Raw genomic sequence first — 22,113 nt, forward strand, 5'->3', positions numbered from 1 at the left:
TTTGCGCATTCATATTTCTAAATCTAAATATTTTTTTACGTGTGTGTGTGTATATGTGTATTTCAGAAGAGCAAGGGAAAAGAAAGGCGTCACACTGTAGGAAAAGTACATGAAGGAGACGAGTAAGTGAAGGCTGCGAAATATGGAAGACAGGGTTAGGACGAGGGAACGAGGGGCCAGAGAGGTGGGGGGTGGATTGGGTGAGGGTGGAAGGAGAGAGGGAGCGTGTGCACTGGAGTGAACTGGGGCACCATGGGAGAGTGGGAGAGGAGGAGAGTGGGAGAGGAGGATGAAAAGGAAAGCGAAAGGAGGAATGAGAGGAGAAGGGAGCTTTTCACAGCGGCAGTCACGGCATCGGGCTACTGTCTGCCTGTAGGGAGAATCGAGGATAGCAGGCAATTTTGTACATTTTGTGTGTGTGTGTGTGTGTGTGTGTGTGTGTGTGTGTGTGTGTGTGTGCGTTTGAGGTTTATTAAAATTTGTATATGCGTGTGTGCGCAATGCATGTTTGCGTGTGTGTATACAGATGAAAAGATGTGTTAATGGGCTCTGGCATCACTATCACCCTTTGTCCCCGGTGCCTCCTCACCCGCACACACACACACACACACACACACACACACACACACACACAGTTACCCTTACCCCCCACCCCCACTCCCACCCTCCACACCACTCTGATAAGTGGCACGCCTCACGCCGAGCCATCAACCGACACTGCAACTCAGTGTGACAGCCCCCCCCCCGTCCCCCGTCCCCCCCGTCCCCTCACCCACCCACCCTCTATCACCTCAGGGACCTCGTCTGTCTGCTCCTCCCTCCAGATGCAGCCCCACTCAAGGCAACACGGGAGGGACGCGGGAGAGAGGGGTGAGGAGTGGAAAGGAATGCGGTGAAAGCTGGAGTGGAGGGATGCTTTCCGTCCTTCGATCTCTATTATTCTTAGGCGGTGTGGAAGCACGCTGGGAGCCCTGGAGTATGGGGGGGGGGGGGTTGGCACGAGTGCGTGTGTGTTTGCATACATGTTTCCTGTATTGTAATGGGCTTAGATTATGGATGCCATGCCACGGAAGCATGATTGCCTTATGCGTAGCATGAGAGTAGGTAGTTAGCGTGCTTCCCGCGCCGCTCCGAGTCTCCGTACCACAGGATTCTTTCTGCTCGCGTGGGTGTGAACAGCTGATGGCGGGTGAGCCGGCTTGATCATCAGTACGCCGACATGACACATGCATTAGCCTGGCTTTTTTTTAAACACACACACAGTGACCGAGGGCGTGCCTGATGGATCAACACACACACACACACACACACACACACACACACACTGTGCAACGCAGTCATTCTCCTTCACCTTCCACCGCACACACCCACACACACACACACACACACACACACACAAGGCTCGCATATGCTCGTAGTATTATGCCACAGTTGATTTGAAGACGGCAATTATCTGCCTCCACATGTGGGCCCTGACATCTGCTGAATGTAATCTGAGAGAAAATGATAATTGTTCTTCTTTTGCTCTGCCCCACTCATCACAGTGTCTGTGCTGGGGAAGTTAAGGCAGGCACAGGGCGCAGCATCAAGCCGGAGCGTGTACGCGAGTATGACTGGAATGGAGGAAGGGATACAAGCAAGCAAAAGATATACTGTAATTACATGAACAAACTAAGTGAGATTCTAGCTCTAGTGGAACGTCAGTGCTCCTGACACTGACCTTTGACCTCCCTTTGACTCCCCTATGAGCCACACATGTCCACCGTCGTATGTGACTATTTCAGAGAGAACTCAGTATTGAACTGTGGCAGCTTTTGGCAGCTTCGTCAAGTGCAAAGTCATACCTCAATATCAGCTAAAAGAAATATCATGTCACCGAGGGCACTCCACCCAGAGGGGGTCAGCTTCTTCAACTTCTGGGGAAAAAAACTCTCCCGCCGCGTCTTCATGGCTGGTGCAAGACACCAAGATTTTAAAGGGGTCATTTTTGTGGGAGGGAGGTGAACTCCACACTCCCTCACACAAAAAAAAAATGTCCTTTGGGTGTGCCATCCCATTATTCTCCTGCCAATCATGTACCAAAGAGGCTCAGCGGGGTCCAAACAACAAACAACTAAGTCCCCCACTGAGAAGATTAGCGCCACTGTCACAGAGAGCAGTGACCGGAGATGAAAACAGTAAAACAACAAAACTCTTCTTTACGCCAGGTTAAGGCCAGCACAGCTTTGTGTGTGGTGTCGGGAAAAATTGGATGTCACTGTCAGCTTCTGGCGGGGGTGAAGCATTTAGACGTCGGGGAGAGGCTGAGTGATGGGATCAAGGAGGGGGAGGAGACGTCAGCCACCATGCAAGAATGAGAGAAGGCCCTTCTATGGGGGAGGGGGGGGTCTGTCTGTCCGGCCGCATTTCCTCTGCTTTTGGCCACTCGATGCAAATGTGATTGGGCAGCACTGGGCCTCCATCAGACAGCCCTGAAGTAATTAGGTTTAGAATGATCACGCAGTGCTCCGAGATAGACCTTGAAGCACGGGGAGGCTGTGTGTGTGTGTGTGTGTGTGTGTGTGTGTGTGTGTGTGTGTGTGTGTGTGTGTGCGTGTGTGCGTGCGTGTGTGTGTGCGTGTATGAGAGGAGAGGTGGTGCTGCACGATGGAGTTAATTGAATCTGAAATCTTGTCGGCCTGAAATGAGATACACCGATGTCTCTCACGCTGCGTCTCAGGCAGAGGGCTTCAAACATGACTGAATTCATAAAGTGTGTTATTAAAGAGCTGAAATTAAGTGTAGCAGTGCGCCCCTCCGTACAGTACCAGGCCCGTGACTGCTAATGATCCAACCCCAGTGGAACGCCACCCAGACCCACCGACGGAAACCCGAGACTCCCTTTCTCTTCACGGCGTTCTCCCTCCTCCTCACCCTTCAGCCGTCCTCCTTACTGTACTCTCCTCTCCTCTCCTCTCCTCCCCCTCGCTCTGACGTCGCTCCTTTCATGGCGCGCGATGTTCCAGACAGAAACCGCCGGATGTTTCTTGACTTACTCCCTCTCCGTTTGATATTAGTTTTTCACACTTTGAGACACTCTGATTCCACTTTGATGTTTTGTTTTTTTCCCCGCTATATGGCCCGGATTGCTTTGATCAATCGGGAACAGAAAGACTGTTGCAATGCGAGTCGACTCTCAGAGGAGAGCCGGATTTGAAAATAATGAGAGCACATTACGTACAAAGATCTGAGCGCGGCACAATCCCATTTTGTTTTTCTAAATAGTACAAATGAATCGCTAATGCCCCCCCCCCCCGTAATAAACCATATTCAATGTATGTTTTGGTCTGAGGAGGGAAAAAAAGTTGAACGAGAGATGCAAAGCATGCTTGATAATACAGAGGCAGAGGTGAGAAATGCACATGGGAGAACCTATTTATTTCCCCCTATGTGCTATGCAAATGAAGCGGGCTGACGGCTACAGTACGACTCATTGCTAGTCCGCTCAGCCGTCCACAAGGCTTAGCATGTAATGAAATAGAGGCCTGTGGCTGAAATGACCTTTCCCATCCGCTGAGCTCCCTCCTGCCGATGTGTGCACACACCTTAACATGTGAGTGGGAGAGGAACAATCACGGTCAAGGCAAGGGAGATAAAACATGGAAAATTGCTTTTGAATTACAAAGGTAATATCAATCGATGTTGAATTACACTTCTGATTTTCATCAAAGTCAACCAATTAAAGACAGGAACCGCATTCGTCCTGTTTCGTCTCGACATGTGTTCGGCATGTAAAGTGAAATTGTCTATTTTTTCTTTTTCCTCCCGCTTCCTTGCTCTCTCTCTCTCTCTCTCTCTCTCTCTCCCCCCCCCGATCTTCTTTTTCTCTCTTTGGTGAGCGTGTCGGAGAGAAATGGAGATTCTTTTCATGGTTGGATCGGTATTTCGTTCCTACCCATGTTTGTCATGAGGAATCTTAATTGGCCTCTCACTTCTATAGCATTCACCCTCTTGTTAGGAAGAGGGTGGATGGGGATGAGTGTGTGTGTGTGTGTGTGTGTGTGTGTGTGTGTGTGTGTGTGTTAAGCAGATAAAGGCTGGTTGATATTTCCTGCTGCAGATCCATTAGTCTGGTTGTGTATCAACTTAAAATGGGCAAAATAAACAAGTGGTTTGCTAATCCTAACTGTACATTAGTCAGAGTGTATTTACCATAACCATGACCTTTCCCTAACCTCAATTTGACATAGTTGTCATACAGACATGTTTTAGAAAGTGAGGATTGAAAAATAAATCTTGGCATTGGACATTTTAAGACATTGAATGCAATCTGTAGTTTTGCTGAATTGCCAAATATTGCTGTCCTTGTCTGATGTGAGTTGGATATATTAACCTCATGGTTTCGCGGTTGAACGTTCGTCTCCGCGATTTCCCACAAACCTCTCTGCTCCTTGACACAAGGAGGCTTGTGCGAGCTTGCTTTTCTCTCTTGATTCACCGTATCAGTTTAATTCGGGGAGCGATCCGTTCCAAAAGCCCACCTCCTTCCAGCTTCCTTTGTGCTGTGAATCGGTACAGCAGACACGCCACTCGCCGTCTGCGATGTGAAATGTAATACGGAGGTGGGTTGAGGCTCCAAATGACCTTATTGATCTCTCTGTCTCATTTGTTTACAGTAATTGTGCTGAGGTTTCATAAATGATTTCATGACTTCAAAAATGCTGCACGCAGCATGTTTAATTTGACACACTGATGGTTCTGTACTCGTTGGGTTTTTTTACTGTTTTTTTTTTGCTGTGGAGAGCCAGCAGTTTGATCCAACAGTAGACCTGAAGAGGTGTGTCCAGGGTTATCGGTTTAACCTGCCGGTGATGTATCACTATCCCCGAGAATCCATCGGGGTTCCTATTCTCTCTCATCCTCACTTTACTCACAATTACTGTCACTCCCTCCCTCTTTCTTTCCACATACCCACCCGTATCCCTCTTCCCTCCTCCATCCCAGCTGCCCTGGAGATTCATTGTGGCATTGACAGAAAGACCTCTCTCGTCTCCCTCTCTGAACGCTGGGCAGGATGTATATCACGGATCAGCGGCTCCGCTCGGGCCGGTGTGTGTCCACGCCAGTATTTCAAAGTCTGACGTTTACGAGACAGAAAAACCTGCCTCTCTTCTCCCCGCGCCTGTCCTTTAGCCTGAGCATCTTGGGAATCAGGACCCTTGAGCGTCGCAAAAACACATCCGTCTAAAGACTCATCAGCATGTAAATTAGTTTGGAAATAACTGCGAGAAGTCAAGGGTCATCAAAACAGAAGAGACAAATGACAAATTAATTAATGAGGTAATGTTGCACCATGATAATAACCATGAGGTATTTCCTCTCACCTACAGCATACGTCCTACTGGGTTTAAGTTGTATGATGTAAAAACAGCTGTCAATAGACCACCTAACCAAATCAATGAAAGTCTCCCATCCCAGTGAGTTTCTGCACATCAATGGTATTTTGTTCCAAAATCCAGGCTGACTTTTTTTTTTTTTTCCCGCGCTGTGGCACATCCACTATTGTGGTTGCCATTATTAAAAGAGCTGAACAGACTTTGGATGCTGTGTTTGCTGAATGCTGAGTTTTTTGTGTGTGTTTGAGGCATGCGGCAGCAGCCTAGCTGAGGATACAGCGAGTGGCAGTGATCAAAAATGGCCCATTAGGAATGCAGTGTGCCACACTGTATCTAGGTCACAGCCTGAGCCACCTCTTCCACAGAGAAACCACAGCACTGTCCCCTCCCTGCTCCCCTCATTCACAGTCCTGCAGTGTGTGTGTGTGTGTGTGTGTGTGTGTGTGTGTGTGTGTGTGTGTGTGTGTGTGTGTGTGTGGGCTGGATTGGTTAAGCATTAGCCAAAATGTGTATGTGTATATGAGCATGTGAGGTCATGTGTGTGGGACTGCTCATGCATGGGTTGTGACTAGGATACGCCATTGGCAACTCACAATGGGTTTGTTTGTACATAAAGTGAGAAATAAAGAAAGCGTGCAGGATGATTGTGATTGTAAAAGTGTCAGCAGTTCAAATAACACAGGATGACTTTGCCTGATCAGAATGCAAACACACACACACACACACACACACACACACACACACACACACACACACACACTCACACACACACACACACAATGCTTACCCCAACACCTGAACTCCCCTCCGAGCTGCTCAAGTGTTTCTATGCAAATTGCCCTTCAGAAACTCCCTCTTCACTGCTCTCATACACTTTAACAAATGGATGTATGAATGCGTTTGGACTGTTTATTTGTGTTGTAATGAGAGGCTTTAATCAGAGGTGTCAGGGATTTGAAACGTTCCTCTGAGCGTGTGCAACAACACTCCTCCCCTCACACACACACACACACACACACACACATAACTCAGTGATTTATGTGAAACATTAAAGGCAATCATGTTGGGCTGAGCCTCGTCCTTTGTATTGCAGGCTGTTTGAAATATGGAAAAGGCAAGCTGTCCCTTGATATGCAGGCACACATATATAGATCAACACACACACACACACACACACACACACACACACACACACACACACAGACACACACAAATAGATGCTTGTGTGTACCCGCTATTGCTTAAATATGAATAATTGGCACACGGAGAAAACAGATGAATGCATTTTTTTTTCTTTTTTACATCTTGTAAACGCAGAAACCCACACGCATGCAACAACTTTAAGTCGTAGACAGGCATCCTCCTTCCCACACACACACACACACATATGCACTTATTCAGTTCAACAGTCGCTTTGAGTTTAAAAGCAGAGAACATCCTCCGCTCTGTGTGTCTGTATTCTGTCTGGTCTCTGTGACTAGAGAGAACATTTCTTTAATAAGAGCGGATTAACTCTGTCGCTGGAATCTTGAAAAATCTACCATACCCTCCTCCGCACACACATTCACACATAATGGCACAAGCAAACCCAGTGGGAGAACAACAGAATATCCGTGGGATGGGATGCCACCCAGAAATAGCCCTGCAGCTCTCTGCGACTGACCATTCTTCACACACATGTATTTATTTGAGTCTAAACCCTTCTTTTGGTTTTACTCCTCCTCCCACCCCTTCAGGAGTGTCGGTGGTGAGGCTCTGTTAGTCTCCTAACAACTACACACCGGCGGTGGAATGTAGCTGTTGATAAGGCCATTGGACACATACAGACTTAATAAAAGGCATGAAAGAAAAACAGAGCAAACAAGGAAGATAGATTCTGAAAAAGGTGAATAAATAGAAGACCTGACTGACTGACACGGCAGGAGAATAAATACATTTATGGCTGAAAACTATTCTCTGAAAGAGCGGAATAGTGTGAATCTCCATGCATCTGTATTGCTGCCGGAAAATCTTCATTTCCATACAATAACCTCTTTATGGTAAGCATGTGGGGATGGGTTGAGAAATACAAGGATCTGGGATGGCATGCAATTCATATACCTGTAAATGTTATTTTTCTTTTTCATTATTTTTGGTATGACCGCATGGAGCGTCAGCGAAACGGAACATCCTTCAACGTGACGCTGTCTTCTTGGCTCAGCTGGGAGACCTAAGAGGCGTAGAGGTATCTGGTGAGAATCATTTTAACCTCCGTCTCGCCCGTGGCGCTGTCCCCCTACTGGGGCCCGGCCTGATGTCATGAATAAATGCATGTCATGCCGCCACGGTGCGGGGGGGGGACACGCCGCTCTCCCTCGCCCGGCGTGAACCATTTCGACTCCCTCCCTCCCTCCCGTTCCTCCCCCCGACTGTTTTCACACCATTGCTGGAGGAATTAGGCCCGGCTTCCCTCTAGAGCTGCAGCCAATCAACGGCAGCCCCCACCCCCTCTCCTTCCTTCGGGTCGAAGTCGATTGGTTCAGTGTGCGCCGGCCCTTGTCCAATGAGGTGAAATCGCTGAGATGTTATATCTCACTGTGACCTGTATGAGGCAGTGGAATGTGCGGCTGCATTAAGGGTTGTGTTATTTTGACAGCACATATCATGAACCCCAAGACGGCGTGAAGCCAACGGGGAGCTACTTTATCCTACTCATCCATTGACGAATCTCAGGGTTGCAGTCTTCCTTAAACTCTAAAGGAAAACGTGATACCGAGGATGCATCAAATTGTAGAGTCTGGGTTTGAAAGAGGTCTGGCTGAGCAGGCAAAGCGCTGACTGACTGACATTACAGGTTGCGGATAATGAGTTCCGCGGGGAGGGAGATAATCGGCCGGCGGTGGCTGGAGGCTGGATGAACGACAGAGGGACATCCTCCCATACCTCTCTGGGGTCGGTGTCCCTGGAAACCAGTGGCGGGGACATTACGCCGAGGCCACTCGACGATAACGAATGCCCCTTTAATGCCTGTTAACGATCACCGGGTCACAGTGCGATTCCTTGGGAAGAAAAAAAAACAAAAACCTCTGCATCCCTTTTTTCTCTTTCTGATTGTCTCATTGGATTATTTTTTTTACAAGGCATCTGTGTGTCTCACCCCAGGTAGAGAGTGTTTACTCGCCACGGCTTCACCAACACTTAGCGAGGGAGGAGGACAGACAAATCCGAGAGCCTCGCCTCCCTAACAAGGCACTATTAAAATGAGGTGCGGCGCTGTGTAGAAATCATGCACTGCTACATATTGACATGCCCTTGCATTGGACAGGGATAGGACAAGACAGGGATAGATGTGTTATTTGTGTGTGAGTATGTGTGCTAGACTCAACTCTCTGCTGTGTGCTTTCGCCATCAATAAGAAAATAATGACATCTCTTGATTATTCTCTCAGAGGAAAAAAAATACATATTTCTATGGTGCTTTATAGATTATTCGCCTAAACGCAGTGGGTGGAGGCACAGTTATTTATTTTCTTCCTGACTGCGACAAATACAGTTTTGGGGGGATGCAGGCTCAGATGTGGGGGGGACCTCGCCCTGGGAGATTTGGATTAACTTTCAGGTTGGCCGAGCAGAAACCATAATGACTCTCTCTGTCTGCCCTTGAAATTATCTTCTCATCACTTACTCAAATTGATAGATGCAGACACTCTTTCTTTTCGGCTCACCTGCTCCATTTGCAGATTTGACTAATTTAACACCTCATATGTGAGGTTGAACCAGGCAGTCCGTCACATCCCCGCTTTCACTTTGAGCTTTTTAGTAGGAGGAATAGACGGCTATTCCTGCTGTCATTCCCCCCCCCACCCCCCCGAAAGTTTGCAACTTCCTGTGAGCAAACCACAAATTCCCCACAGAAGATGTCAAAGCAGATTAGCGTCTCTCAAATCTACTCCCCAGATTAAATGATTGTAACAATCAAACTGGCTTTGAGGCTTTGCATAATTTACTTTTCCTCCCTCTTTGAAAAATTCTGTCTTTGACTTTTTTTTTTTTCCCTCCCCTGTTGTGCTGCAGCCTTGAAGTATTATTACCCTGTAAATCGATAAAGATGATGTATGAGGCCTCAACTGCTCGCGGTATAAACCCTTCTGTATTCTGTGATATATGAGGATGTATCATATTGAATGGAGTACCTATTTACTGACTTCTTTTATAGTAATAGCAGACACACACAACAAAGCCAGCTCCTCAGGAATACGCCTAATGTGCGACTGTATTTGAAAACATTGGATTTTATGAGATGCAGTCGGCAGAAGTCGGGACACTTTGATTGAACACTTCAATTTGACTGTCAATGCTTCATCGCGTCAGTGGCAGTCACAACATTAATAAAGCATATATTATGACTGACGCATGTTAGATTACACACCACCCAAATGGCGTTTGATGGCCAATCAGACGTTATCGGAGCCAAGCGATGATGAATGGCGCGGAGCAGCTCGAGCTTTGAACGCCGCTAAAAGGTCGTAAATATTCCCCGCATCTCCCGATCAAATCTGCATCTTACTCAGCTGTTTGTGCTCGCGTTATATTGCCTGAACGTCTCTCTGCCGACACCAGGTGGGTTAGGCGATCTGCGTCTCTCCCCGCCATCGTTCTTTGTCTTTTGACGGGTCTTTGCATCATTTGTGTATTCATCACTCTTACCTGCTGTTCGCCACAGTGAGATAGATGCTTAGGGACGGATCATTAAACCGAGCTTCGGTCTGGTGGAGAGAGGCAGAAAAAAAAGACCAGAGCTTTATGGGGATGTAAATGGCATATCATTGTTCTTGTGGCTTTAACGGAGATGTGAGGTCCAGCTGTTGCACAAATAGTGACCATTGCAAATCATTTCAAATTGCTTGGAATAGTCTGAATTGAAACATCCACTGTACATTTTTGGGGGAAGAAAAGCAAGCAATTGGAGGTTTTGAGTATTCTGTTAAACTACTGTTCCCCACTCAAGAACAAGTGTCCATGTCAAACGTTAAATAGTCTATAATAATATGTTATAATAAAAAATGCCACAAAGGATCTCACATTGGAATTATACTGCAGTGCAAATACAACTGGTCAGACATTTGGGCCCAATAAAGTTCTCTTTCCCGAACTGCAAGGTACTGTAGTTACTCCATTGTCATTCTACCCATGAGTTGCGACTGAAAATCAATATCTTATTATCAAGCCTCATCAACCTCACTCTCAATACAGCTATCCTGATGCCAGGCCTGATTAATGCCAAGGTGCCAATACTGGCTCAAGAGTTTTACAGAAACGGCCAAGTTTCCTCTCCGTCTCTCCGACACTGATTAACTCCAAATCATTACTGTTTTTTATTGGATTCCCTTCGTTTCTCAAATGAGACACTTATCTTCCAGAGGCAGGTATGGAAGTCAATACAGTTTGCAGTTGTCATACACACTGGCACCAGAGACATTTTCCTGCTGAGAGAACGTTCGAATGTCGAAATTTTACACAGGGGTTTGTGCGTCAGCGGAGGTTCGGTGGCTAATCTCGTGTTCCACCGCGGTCCCCACTGGCAGGGCTCAAGCTGCTCAAGTGAAGGGCAGAGCCATGTTGTGAACCAGCAAGTGTCCCGATAGCCTTCTAATAGCTCTGGTAGTACCGTCCCTTCCCTCCGCCTCCGCTTTGATGTGGGCCGCCCTTCTCAGGCCACCGGCGGTGGGGGAATAGCCTTTCATATGGGAGCTGCTGCATGCCCACGGTCCCGCTCTGTCTAATCCGCCAATATGTTTCACTATGACAAATCCCTAAATGTATTGATGTTGATCCAGAGGAAAAAGGGACAAAAAAAAAGTTGAGGGCAGAAGTTTGTCTCCCCTCGAGTTATTTCATGTTTTTTTTTGTGTGTGTTTTTTTTTAAGAAGGGTCAAAGCAAGAAGAGACTGAGAACAAAAATTGGAAGAGGAAAAGAGGAAGGTGAATGTTCCTCAGGAAGTTAATGAAAGTCCTTGAAGTGAGGCGAGGGAAGCTGTCACCTGCCCTGGTGATAGATAGCAGGCTCACTATTATTAGCATGCCCAGGCTCAGCTTAGAGTTTTATGCCTTACTAGAGCCATTTGTTGATTAATTAATCAGGTAATGTATGCTATCTGTGCTACAAAGGCACCCACATAGCGCTCCCTGGGCTTCTCCTGGGCTCTCTGCAACCGCAGACCAGAATCTCCCACCGGGCCACAGCACATTTGAAAAATTACAAAATTCCAAAGCAGCCATTACCAAAGAGAAACCATTTGCACAAAGGTCCTGGCTGCTTTTAATGTTAAGTAGAATAATAAACATCTGTGAGGGAAACAGTCTCCCAATCCATTAATACATTCACTTCCACTGGCCCAAAGTCAACCTTGTCCGATCTAATTTTTTCAGCTTCCGGAGAAAGTTTTTAAAAACTGTCAAATAAAGCTCAGCTATGAGGAAGGTAATAATAAACTGGGATTGAAGCACCGCGGGGCTGCACAGCTTAATGCTTTCTCCTGTTCCTCTGTCTGAAATTGAACAGGACAGCTCAAAAAAGCCCATGTGGAACATCATAATCAATGTCTGCGTGCACAATGCTACAACATCGAGTTACGCTATGTAATATAAACAGTCAATAAAAACCCAGTCCTTTTCTGTGATTATATTTATTGAATTTCTTCTCACGTCTCACATGCCCTCCTGCCTGTACACTTTTGATTATTGCCTTGTTTTTACAATCATCAGATTTGTTCATATAAGTGGCCTAGTTTCCACCAACCTGACAATCATAAAAAGTACAAGGTTTGTAAATGTAACATTTTATTGAGTTTTCACGTTTGAAACCTGACCTGAACATGCAGTATGGCATAGGTACAAAAACCATATGAGACAGAAGAAATAATTACTTTTGGGTAGTAAAATATATCCAGTTCCAGTCATTCCGTGTTTAAACAGTTTCGTGGTTCACTTTTCCCAATTTCTAGCAAAACATGTTCAGCTTTTTAGCAAGCAATAATTTACAGAGATATCTGTCCCTTCATTTTTATCTCTGTCATTTTCCGAGACACTTTACAGAGCAGTTGTTAAGAATTGCACATTATCTCCATGTTTATGCCTCCACCCCGGCAAACAGCAGAGGCAGGAGGCGTTAGGATTTTTTGGGTTGTCCTTACATCTCTATGTGAAAACAATATCACCTCGAGGGGATTTCTTCAAATGTTGCAAAACATCCTCTTGGATTCAAGGATGAAGTGATTAGAACGAGGTGGTCAGAGCTCATTGTGACCTCACGTCTGTCCCGTTCTCGGGATTCAATATGTCAGGAATACCTCCAGAGAATTTCTTCTCGTCCCCTTGGTCTCTCAAGGATTAATGATGAGGTGGTCAAAGGTTACTATGACCTCACCAAACACGTTTAAAGCCATCATTCACAAATTCATAGGCTAATAATGATTCCCAATTTTCAAATGTCTGTTAGGCTAAACTGTGATGAAACTTTGAACGGACGTAGATGTAAACTGCAATTTGACTCGTTGGCGGATGCATAGAACCTCAAGGCGGTAATTGTACCTGACAATTATATTTACTATTGTCCCAAAAAGATTTCATTTCTGTCCAACCTTGGTATGATTTGCCTCCAGGTCACCACATATCCTCCCAACACCTGTTGAGTGTCTAGTTGTCTCAATTGATTTGGGATGTAATTAACTAAGTTAAGTTCTTCCCGTCAGTTAGAGATACGTGAAACGCAGTTTGTGATTTGAATGTATAGCTCTCACTTTACATGCCTTGTACTACCCCCCCCCCCCCAATCCACAATAACCTTAATTATACCATTCATGTATATACAGTGACCAATCCTCACCTCTTTCGTAACATAATCCCTCAACTGTAATATCTAAAGCAATCTGGTAGCCTATAAACACAATGCTCTAATGGTTGCATTCTCCATAGACATATTTAATGAGGCTTTGCATGCCAAAACATATTGAGAACCACACACTGAGGGTCAGAGTCGCAGTGTATCTGCTGCACATGGCGTACAGATGTGCACCATGTGTAAAAATGGCCATCATGTGCACTGCCTGGATATCTGTCTGTAATAGTTCCTTTTTCTGTATCCTGCCGTTTAGCACTTCCTCCACAGCTGGCACCATTGTGAAGCAGCAGGAAATGACATCATACTTTCACGATGTTGCCTTTCCTGTTTTGTCCCATCAGAGCTTTTGTCTTTTACCTATAAATTCTCTGCACACATATAAAGTTGACCGCTGTTCTTCCACCAGCACATTGTTGTGAGTAATAAGGTCTCAGCCAGTAGAGTAAGTTAATAGAGTTGTCCATATATATATATATATATATATATATTGTGTGTGTGTGTGTGTGTGTGTGTGTGTGAGTTTGTGCAGCCCTGTAAACGTACTGTACTCCCTGTCACAGCATGCCTCCTCTCTTTTTTTCTTCATTCCTCATCATTTTCTCACACCCCTCAGTCAGCCAGAGTCTCCAGTCATTTATTCGCCCGGCACCAAGCTCGGCCGACCTGAGAGGAATTTACGATCATTGGCTTGGCTTATTCTCACCTCGCTGTAAAGCTGTAACGGATTTACCGCCGCCGCCGTGTCACTCCCGTCATTAAAATGTAAAAGTTTTCTGCCCAGAAAGTTACAAATGATACCGGCGAGCTCGGCCGTTCCCTCCACTTACATTTCGCCCGGCTACAGGTAGCTTGTTCCCTCCTCGCTCAAAACTAAATCATGAGCTGTCACTGCTCCCATCACTCTTAAGTAAACCCCACAGCTCAGGGAGGAGACGGGGAGCTCATCTTCTCTTTTAGAAAGAGGGGTTTTATCCATTTTCTACTTTTCAGAATCACTGAATCCTCTTTGCTGTCCTGGATGGAGACTTGGCAGGGAGGGAATTCACTACGTTACGAGTTATCTTTTGATATGGCTTGATGCATTTTGATTGCATTCATATGAAAAAGGACAAGTTATTCTTTCAATAACGAATGGGTGCCCGGGGAGACTCCTCCTGAGCTGTCTTCCCAGTAAAAACCCGACCTGAAGATTTTGACAGTTTGACACTTTAATTTCCTACGGAGCATTTCACCTGAATTTCACGGACAAAGAAGAGACGTGCTGCTGTAAAAAAAAAAAAGGAAATTTCATATTGGGTTGGAAATTATTAAAGTTTGGGCCTCAATTAAATCCTCCCTGCCCTTCTCTTTTACTCAGGTTCGGAAAGCACCGGAAGGATGAGCGGCCAGAAGACAGGATGGAGAGGAAGGGCTCCAGTAAATCTAAAGCTGAGGACATCCAGGCGTCAGAGGAGGAGACCATGCGGATGAGGCGGGAACAAGAGAGGTGAGTGCTCAGAGCCGTAGCTCGCTAAAAGCCTAAACAATTAAATCCCGGCTGGACAAAGAAAAGAGGGGAAAAAAACATTGCTGACTGGAAGATTAGCAAACTACCTAATTAGCAAAATGGCAAGAGCAAGGTTTGGAAAGTACTCAGATGTCAATTTGTGAAATGTCCCTTTCTTTTATATCAGCACATTAAATAGATCATTTATGGATCGTTGTTGCCTGTGCCATTCGGAGGCGCTGACCTCTTAATGGTGCTCGTAGGGCCCCGTGGATTTGGCATGATTGAATGGTGCTCATTATAATAGTGAAATCAATGTCGCCCCTCATTTGTCTTCTCCTGCAGCTCGCCCAGGTTGTTAATCGCTCAAGAATACGCCGTTCCTTTTAATCCACCCCTCTTGGCTCGGTGTCCTCCGGTGCTTGCGGACATCGGGACGTCCAGAAGAGTAAGGCGAGGCACGGGTTTAGCCGCGTGCGCCGCCTCATCCCTCAAAGACAAGCCCCATTTAATTCTCTCCAGCGGGGAAAGACAATGCCGGTGGCAGGCCGAATGAAAAGACAGCTTGCTTCCTCCATTGTTCCCCAGCAGCCAAATGAACTCAGTTATCAAACTGCCGTCGGTAATGACAGCTAATTGAATAGAAACAATAGGGCTTGATACCACTCCCTCTCACGGCGAAGGGAGAAAAGGACGGATGGCATGTCGAAAATGCATGGTAACACAAACACAAACAAGTGTGCGCATAAAAAAAAAGGAAGCTCACAAAGGCCCTCTTTCTTGCTGAATGGAACATCTGGAGGCCTCGCTCAAAAAAAGCTGAAGCGCATTTCTTTTTGGTATTCAACCACGACTTACATCGACGGTCCTCTCCGCTGAGGGGAGCGAAACCCCTCTGGCTGAGGGCCCAACACATTTCCCTCAGTGTACCCTGGAGACCGGCGGGCCTGGATCTCCATCGCGATCCGTCCCCTTTGAGAGGCTCCCAAAGGATTGCCATGCTAAGCAGCAGAACCAACCCAGACGCACAGTGGGCACGAGATATGTAGAGTACATACCCTCACAACCCTCCCCTCCCCCCACAAACACACACACACTCTTAAAATCCTGCTTCTTCTCTCTCACCGCCGTCACCCAATTTCTTTGTCCGCTACTTTGTCTTGCGGCATGCTCTCATTCCCTGTCTTGTTTATGTCCGTTCTGCATGTGTGAGCTCCGGCTCCAGCCGCCTGCGCACAAGGGGCAACCTAATTCTTTCCTTTTGTACCTGTTCCCAAATCCCATCACTCAGCCAGGCCAGGATTGTCCCTCGGTTAATGGAAAGGGAATCCTGAGGGAAATCGTGGTAGGTAATAATAAACCAACCTGCCACGAGGACAAGTCGATATTCAAAGCATTAGGGTTCAGCAGGACGACAGCTTACAAATCCATTACTTCTTGTATTTTTTGATACCGCTACTGTATCGCACTCCCAAGGCGCTACATTTGATTGTCCTAGTTGTGTGCTTTAAGGCACATGCTCTGATTTATTACAATGCCGCCACGGAGGTAGGACCACCGCTTATGAAACTATGGATCGGACCGCGACGGGTTTTCCGGCGCTGGCAATCGTCAGCCGGCCCTGCGTGTCAGCGCAACCCGGGATGGCCCGCAGCCAAAAAACCCCCGGCTCGGCTGACATTGGCGATCGTTAATTCAAGCAGACGGTTTTGACAGGGGCTTTTAGTGATTCAAAATAGGAGTCAGCGAAGAGGTGAGACAGATTAATTCGTAAAACCTGCCCTTTCTTCCCCTGCAATAAGGCAGCTACGGTCATATATTTAAAACTCTGACCTTGATATGATTCGTGCAATTTATGGTTTGGCCTGCGGCCCATGCAGATAGAACCTGTTTATTTTTCAGAAAAAAACGTTCTCCTCCATTGATATCTTGTCAGCCTCTTATAGATGGAAGACGATGGAGAAGAAGAGTACATCAAACTTTTGACTTAGAGCGCAGCGCAGTGCATCCACTTGATGAAGAGTGCTTATCAGCAGCATTTGTTTTGCTAGAATCATGGAGATTTTACACAGCTCCTGTGATTGACTGTTTCATGTCTCATCGAGGCGACATTAGAACCTGTGGTTAGGCTGATCCAAATCTTTGTTTGGGGCCAGCGGCGGCAGCGGCCATTATTTGGCTCTCTTTATGCCTGTGGACAGTACCCAAGACAACCCTATCTGATTGGCTCATGCTGAGAGGACTGTGGACAAAACAAGCCCTCTGATTGGACCTTAGGTGGGCTGGAGAGCAGCGGTTTCTGTGGCCACGGCCCTACATTCATGCAAGGCCAGGGGGGAGAAGAGAGAGAGAAAGAACACTGGGCAGATGGTGTTGGTGGAGCTTCTATCAGTCTCTGACTTATCTCTGCGCATGTTAGCCCCGAAACTATATTTTCCCGGCCAAAGAGGGGAACACACAAAGACAGCCTGACAATGTTCCTTCTTCATTTTCCGCCTGAACTGAACTCCATTCTCGCTGGCAGCTGATTATGATGTCCATTCTCTCTTATCTGCTTGGCTCCGGTTGGCTTCTAATCAGCGGCCAGCACTCCACTGCCACTCTCCCAGACCACTGCAGAGCCCATCACTGCCTATTTCTTTTTTTCTTTGCTCGACAGTGGCCTGCTTCCCCCTGTTTGTTGTTTAACTTCCCGCTGACTCTGGACAAACACAAAGTGACCAGTGACTCTTGACTCGGTCAATCAGCACAATTCATATGGACAGAGAGCAAACCTGGATCAGCCGTGACAATTTCATCTTTTATTTAACAAAAGAGAAGTTCTTTTCTTATACCTTGTTCAGGGTACTTTGAGCTTAGTGCCGCCGATAAAAAAATAAAAAAAGTAAAGCAATTTGCTATAAGGCACATCCCTCGTATTATAGTGATTGTGGTACCAACGTTATCATTCCACTTTGTCAAACCATCTCATTATTTCAGTACCCTATTTGCGTCTCATTTGCATAGCGAGTTCAAAGGAAGCTCCAACTGGCTGATTGGGAAGTGTGATTACATTTGTAATTATATTGATACCTACAGCAAGTTAATGCGATTGTTAACACTGTGAATTAACACCACGGAAACTCGGACAATTATCTCCGTGATTGCATTATGCGGTTGTGGGCCAAGTGTCAACACAAAAGATGGGATATCGGAGTTTTTTTTTTAGCGATTCAACACAGACAGCTGCACGCAGAGTCATTTACTGCACTTTGATTAGATCCACATACATTCTGCCCTCCATCTGCACTTCCGAACAATAGAACATGTTCTGGTGAGGAGGTATTGAAAAGAAGAAAAAAAAAAAGGAAAAATCTGTTCAAGGTGGCTGGAAAGTAAGAGAGCAAATACATTCTGTTTCATCCAACACGGTAACAATGCATATTGAGGAGGCAGGCTTTCAAGCTTCTAAGTGTGTTGACTTCAAAATGAGTGTCTGAAAGTACAGACAGCCCCCCCCCCCCCCTGGGTAGATCACACATTGACAAACATATGGAGAAGGAGTCTGCTGGCTTTGTTAGTCCAAAAAAAACAGCCCTGTTGGATAAACAGAGAGATTTATTCAGTATAGTGAGGAAGGACTTGAGGTGAGCTGACACAGCCGTTCACACCAAGCTTCTCGTTCCACCCATATAACGTGTTACAGTATTTACTCGATGTGACAGTCTTCTGCTTTCACACTCGTGTGAAGAAATGAAGCTCTGCCGGCAATATCGTTACAAAGTTTTGGTTTTAGTCGATGTGAAGGTATTCGCACATCAATTTAGCAAGAATGAATAACAAGATAATATTTATCTTGAAGACGTGGTCAGTCAGTGTATTAGGGGATGAACTTTAACTGCCCTGAAAACCTCAGCATTAGACTGTCTAGACCGTGTTTTCGCCAGTAGGAAATGCCTCTCCACTGCACCGTCATGAAGAATAAACAAGTAGACATCGCTTTGTATTTAAAGGTACATGTGAGGTCAATTCTACTTCCTAGAATTTAAAGTAAATCACAGACAACACAACAAACTGATTAATAGTGGAATTATATACTTTTCTATCATCAGTCTAATTAAAATGAAAATCCTCAGCTGGGCGGCAATAAAGCACAACAGCTCGACTGTCCTCTTTTTTTTTTTTTTAATGAAATATCCCCGGGCTGGTTGCATTAGCAGCTACAGTGTCCTCTCCTCTCAAACGTAGTGTCTGGTAAGAGGAGAAGAGAGGAGAGGGGCTGGTAATTGGGGCTGTACAGTAATAATGTGTTTAGTGTGGGCAGCACTTTCCTCAATGTTAACATGCCGGGCCATTAATTGGCTAATGGAGTATATATGGTACAGCGCGGGGGTGGCCTCTCAGGAGAAAGTGGGGGAAGGAGGGGAGTTGGAAGTGGAGCAGCAGTTGCAGGTTGCCCAAGAGGAACTCGGTGAGCAGGTGTGGATGTATGGTTTGGAGCTAATGAGCATATTACACTGCAGAAAAAGGGCTTCCAAAGTCCAGCCCGGTTTCCTACAAAATACATTAATACACGACTAATTTGCTTGATATTTTTTCTGAACCTCTGCATAAAAGTCACAGGGAGGAGGTTGGGTTGAATGATGTTGATATTGTAGGTAAAACAAGTGGAATATGTTGACAGTGACTATTTTGCAGATGCAGTACTTTCACTATTTATTTATTACTTTGTTAAGTTGATGAGACAATACTAAGATTGTACAGCCGCACTAGCAACTCTGTCAGTCTGCATTTAGACTTAACATTGCTTTGAGCTAAATGCTAATGTCACGCTGCTAACATGTTTACATGTAGTGGATATAATGTTTACCTTGGTCACCATCTTAGTTTAGCATGCTAGCATGCTAACATTTGTTAATTGGCACTAGTAGAAGTACAGCTGAGGCAGATGGCAGTGTCAGTAGTTTTGAAGGTAATTGGTCATGAACAAAGAACAAATTTGACATTTTGACCTGATGATGGCGTTTGATGAAAAGGATGATCACTGTTCAACAATTCATCCTGAGGGGAACATAAACCTGACAAGAATGTAACCGCAATCCACCCAAAAGTTGCCAACCTCATGGTGGCAGTAGATAAGCAGTCAATACACATTTCTCCTCTGCAAACCATGGTTTGAGCAAAAATATTATGGCAGTCCGTCTTGTAGTTCATATATTTCACAGGATAGGTAAAACCTTTGAAAATTCTAACACACACTTGCAGATGGCGTTAGATGAAAAGTCATGGGATCCCTAGAATCACTAGGATTCACCCTCTGAGGACCATGAATGTGGGTACCACATTTCATGGACATCCATCCAAGAGTTGGACCAAAGCGGTGGACCAGCATTGCCTCAAAGAATGGCTAACATGCCCAAAAATGTCATCCTGGGTAGCATTCCCAACAAAACAACACATTTTATAATTGTATAATTAGATGCACATTGATTCTTAGATGACTAAATCCCTGGTAGTTTAATTCTTGACAAGTCAAAAGGAGACACCTAGCAGAAAATATGCACTTGGAAATGTAACACTCAAATCTCAGCTTGCCATAATGAGACCTGCCAACTGGCCAAGGGTGGAAACTTAACACTGTATGATAGTCCTGCTATTTCCATCTGACAGCCAGAACAAGTTGGAATAGGCCTCTCACTGCAGACTGACAGGTTTGGATTGTGGATATTTTTCCACAAACACAAGAACATATTCGTCTTTTGTACGAACAAAAGAACAATGACATGTGACGAATGTGATGAATTGAAAGAAAAGCTTGGTTCACAAGTTGATGAGTGCATGAAAGCAACAAAGTTACGACGCAAGATGGACCAGATGGTAGAGACGCTAATGGCAACAGCATTACCGCTCATGTGATCTCATTAAGAATTTTTGCCTGTTAATATCCTTTTATTGAAATGCACCTATTAGTTTTATCCATGTCAGACTCCCGAGGCCTGGAAGAGAAGTCTCTCTCTTTTAGCTTCGTGTCGCCAGTCTAGCCAAGGCCATTATCTCATCCCAAATGTCAATATTGCCGTTTTTATGAATCTGATTAGTCCATAAAACGCCAGAGGGTTTTGAGTTCCCAGCGGACTTCCGTGAACCTGTCGTAACATCATTGTCTGGTCCTTCCTGGCAGAGATCTGACATCACTTTAGCCAGACGGCAGGTGAAAGGGCTTCTGGGAATTCGTGTTTTTTCTCCCTGGGAGGCTCGTTTTCTATTTCCTGACTGAAGTGAGACGTCACCAATCAACTCCTCTGTGAGTCGATCAGTTCCGTAATGTACCCTGGTCCGCGCCAATGCAAAAACACACACCGAACCACCTCAGAGGCTTTCCAGATGACTGCATATCAGGCAACATTGCATCAGGCCTCCATCAAAATCCCATTTCGCAGATAATACTGAGAAAATGGGATTTTGGACAGCTAAAAATAAACAAGGTAGTCTATGGGTGGGATGTGGGAATTGGGTTAATTCGGCATTGAAGAATGGTGATTGTTTGAAATGTGATTACTGTTATTAAAATACACAGACATGGGAGAGAGACTTAGGCAAGGGGGGGGGGGGGGATTCTTACACTGTTCCAAACCTGTCAATCATCTGTTAGTAGCAGCAGTGGGGGGGGGTCAGAGGTCAGTTATGACCCGAGGTAATGGGGAAGTCTTGCACCAGCGGGAAGTAGCGCGCTGGTGTGTGGATGTGTGTGTTACCCTAGAGCAGGGGTACGACATCTGGAAGCAGTGAGCAGTCTGGTGGCTGCTGCCAGGGTCACCGCAGTGGGAGGTCAGGGCCCCCCCCCCCCCCCCCTCCTGCCCTCGGCCCTTCTCCTTTCTGCTCCCCACTGTCCACCTCCCCCGCTCGTCCACCGCCAGCTCTCCTCGCTCCCACGCAGCACCGTGACTGAACCTTGTTAGTTGCGGACAGATGGGCGTTCACGTGGAACCATTCTCCGAGACAGGAAAAGACCCCGTGAAAGGCTCTGTTGTGTGGAAGTGGTCCCGGGGAGAGGACCGGCATAGAGGGAGAGGAAGGGGCTGGATGGAGGAAGAGGAGGTCCGACCGTCTCCCCCCCCACCTCCTCTTGTTAGAGGACCTGAGGGATAAAGATCAGTGCACTCGCCGCGGCCCTCTAATGGCTCATGGAAAGCCCCATATTTGAATAATACTGCTCTCACTACAGTGGAAGACATTATTCTCCTCATTCCCTGTTACTTAGGAGCAGAAAGCCACTTTAGAAGTTTGAAGAGGAGAGACCTCTTCCTCAGGTCTGGACTGATCGATATCTGAGATTAAACTTAGTTGGGAAACAAAGTTGGAACGCTTATGTTAGCCTCGCTGAGTCTTGGGCCG

At 46.0% G+C, this 22,113-nt stretch overlaps 1 protein-coding gene across 1 annotated transcript in view; it reads left to right on the forward strand.

The window, feature by feature from the left end:
- The window catches only part of pard3aa (par-3 family cell polarity regulator alpha, a), a 312,866-nt gene that overhangs the window by 214,695 nt on the left and 76,058 nt on the right, over window positions 1-22,113 (forward strand). Inside the window, 1 exon segment of the mRNA XM_068710318.1 lies at window positions 14,611-14,739. Within this exon segment, the coding sequence (XP_068566419.1) occupies window positions 14,611-14,739 (129 nt within the window).

Source organism: Cebidichthys violaceus, unplaced genomic scaffold (assembly GCF_023349555.1).
Source record: "Cebidichthys violaceus isolate CVI_PGR_0920_01 unplaced genomic scaffold, fCebVio1.0.p SCAF_15, whole genome shotgun sequence".
Classification (NCBI taxonomy): domain Eukaryota; kingdom Metazoa; phylum Chordata; class Actinopteri; order Perciformes; family Stichaeidae; genus Cebidichthys; species Cebidichthys violaceus.